The sequence below is a fragment of the Triticum urartu genome, chromosome 4 (assembly GCF_003073215.2).
Source record: "Triticum urartu cultivar G1812 chromosome 4, Tu2.1, whole genome shotgun sequence".
NCBI lineage: Eukaryota > Viridiplantae > Streptophyta > Magnoliopsida > Poales > Poaceae > Triticum > Triticum urartu.
Window position 1 is genome coordinate 42345565 of NC_053025.1, and position 2678 is coordinate 42348242.

At 47.8% G+C, this 2678-nt stretch overlaps 1 protein-coding gene across 1 annotated transcript; it reads right to left on the minus strand.

Moving 5' to 3' along the window:
• Positions 1–1831: 1831 nt before the first annotated feature.
• On the minus strand, positions 1832–2453 carry LOC125553490. The gene is made up of 2 exons (XM_048717264.1): positions 2294–2453; positions 1832–2198 (listed from the first exon to the last, which is right to left on the minus strand). The coding sequence occupies exons 1-2, from the start codon at positions 2400–2402 to the stop codon at positions 1984–1986; spliced, it is 324 nt and encodes a 107-aa protein (XP_048573221.1). The 5' UTR covers positions 2403–2453; the 3' UTR covers positions 1832–1983.
• Between the last annotated feature and the right edge of the window lie 225 nt (positions 2454–2678).

Here is a 2678-nt window from a genome sequence, read left to right on the forward strand (position 1 = left end):
AGAGATGCATGGACCAAAAGATAAGGAAACTGCACAATCGATCCATGGTGAATAACCCTTTGCTTTGTTTCATAATGCTAGCTCCATCACATCGCTACATCCTCCAGGTGGTTGGGGGGGGGGGGTCTACTGATTGAAAGAGTATCAGTGCTCCTCCCGCGAGCCATTACGATGATGGTTGTGCTCTTGGGGTTCTGAATGAACTGCGTATGCCTGAACTTGTGGCCTGCAACATTATCACAGGTGTACTTTTGTGGCGGTTGTGATGCTCCCACTTGGGTCTAAAACTTCACAACCCTAGACTATTTTTTGTTCTGCTTCACATTTTAGCAAGTGTCTTATGCTGCTTCTTTGTTGTTTCTCTTTTGCGCCATGCAAAACTTATGTCTTTCTTTTAGATCATGCAAAACTTATCTTCTTTTTTGAGATCACGCAAAACTGATTTAATAAAGTACTCCTGGTTTAAGGACACCGTTGTAACCCGCTCCCAAAACGCAGCCGCCTCCTTCCCCAAACAAAACTAAGGTTCCTTTGCCGCCTGCTGTCGCTATCGCTGGTCCACCTCGTCTCCAGTGGCCTTAGGGCCATGGCGGTGCGATGGATCCCTGCCTTTACCGGCGGGAGGGCTTCGCTTGTTAGATGTTTCTTCGAGTTTTGTTAGGGTTTGTGTCCTGTTCAGGAAAACGAGACGATGGTGGATCCTTGAAAATGGAATAAGGTTCTTCCCGCCAAGCCTCCGTTCCGGTGGTGCATCTAGTATCATCGGTGGGTGTGTGGAGGTGTGACTCCGGCAAGTCTGTCTTTGGTGAATTTGCTCGGATGTGGTCGTAGTTCGTCTACATTCGTGTGTCTTCGGGTCGGATCCTTCCAATCTACAATACTCTTCAACGGCGACGATTGCTGTCCTGGTGCGCTGGTCCTATGAAGTCTTAGCATGACGACCTCCCGACTATTTAGTACAACAAGTTTTGCGTGACTCCGGCGAGAGAGTGACGAAGACGGCGGCGCGCCTTCAACTCGCTTCAGTGTTTGTAGTCATCGTTAGGTGGTATATGGATCTGTATATAATTTTTATTATTTTTGGTGTTTGTTGTACTGCCATGATTAAAAATGAATAGATCGGCAGTATTCCTCCAAAAAATAAAAAATAAAAAATGGATTAACCAAAAGTTCAGTTGGGCTGTTCTGCCCCTTAGGCCTTCTAAAGAGAAAGTAACCCGCCTAACCCGTGTCTTGCAATTAGGTTCAGTGCAACAACTACATAAAAAAGATAGCAACCTTGGATCTGGTCAAGAGTTAGTGTACCACACATACCCATTGCATTCTTATCTGGACGTGCCAATTACCCAAACTGGCCATAATAAGTTACCATTAAGAGTGCGCGTGGCCGGACATAGGGAAGATAGGGGGAAAGAATATGCCTCCGGGACTTTCTGTAGTCCGGTTAGCGGGCTGCCGGACATGAGGAAGACACAAGGATCCGCCGAGGCCTGACGTAGCTTAGTGTATTGTATCCGTGTCGTGGGAGTGGAGCGCGTGACTGTAAGTGCATATAGTTTTATCTTTTTTGTTAAAATATGTCTAAAATGTAACTTTTTCGTTTGGTTTGTATGAAATTGTCACGTCTATATGAAATCCGGCCAAGTTTGCATGAATTTCACCCGGTTAGTTGAAAACAATATGAAATATATGCGGCTAGTGTTGGATGACGTCCTCCCGCATCCGTATCTGCGGACGGACGCCGGAGGAAATTTGCGGGTTGTCGTTGAAGATGCCCTTATGAAGTATCAGGGTATTATTAAATCTCTAATATTATTGTGCGCGTACGTACTTTTATGAGTTTTACCACATTCTGCTCGGAAATTTTATTCGAAGCGTGTAAAGTTGAATTACACTGCCAAACCACAGACACGCGAACATTTTCGTTGTTCGACACCAAGCTTGCAGAGCCTTATTGAACTCAGATTCAAACCAACAATTCAGCTAGAACTTTTTGGTCGTGCCGCAGTTGGTGTGGGTCACGCCGTCGTCGAGGTGGAGCACGCAGCCCTTGCCGTCGGCCGGCGCGCACTCGCAGTCGCACCCGTCGAGCTCCTGGCCGGGGTAGTTGTCGCAGGTGATGTGCCCTCCCTGGAAGCACACCACGGCGCACGGCGCCTTGGCCTTGGCGTCCACGATCTCCCCGAACACCACGAGCCCTGCAGGGTTGATCCGGCCAGCACACGCATACAAAAATTGTCAAAAAGAACCCATCTCTCACGGGATTATGGGTAAGAATTTACGATGGACGCACCTGAGAGGAGGAGGACGAGGGTGACCGACAGCTTCATGGCGGAAACCATAATGGCTTCGTGTAGCGTTGTCTTTGTGTGTGCTTTGAGTTGGCAGAGCCATGGAAACATAGACAGTTTATATAGGGAAATGAAATCTCTGGCGTGGCGATTTCATTGACTTCGAGCATGGAGATGGAGGGGTCGAGTTTGCTATCGCTTTTATCAGTCAGCGTACGTCTTAGACTAAACTGATACGGATCTACCGCGCTCTCTGACCCGAACAGTGCGTGCTCTCCATTTTTCCACTTTCGGATAAGAAGCGGCTAACAGTTTCACTTGATTTGGTGAAGAGATCGCGGCGTCTTCTTGCGTGTGCTGCCGCGATTCATCTCAGTTGAAAGGTGG

Coding starts and splice junctions, on each gene's coding strand:
- LOC125553490 (XM_048717264.1), bottom strand. CDS start 2,402: ATGTTTCCATGGCTCTGCCAACTCAAAGCACACACAAAGACAACGCTA. Junction 2,199..2,293: donor CCTCGTCCTCCTCCTCTCAG/GTGCGTCCATCG, acceptor TCAACCCTGCAG/GGCTCGTGGTGTTCGGGGAG.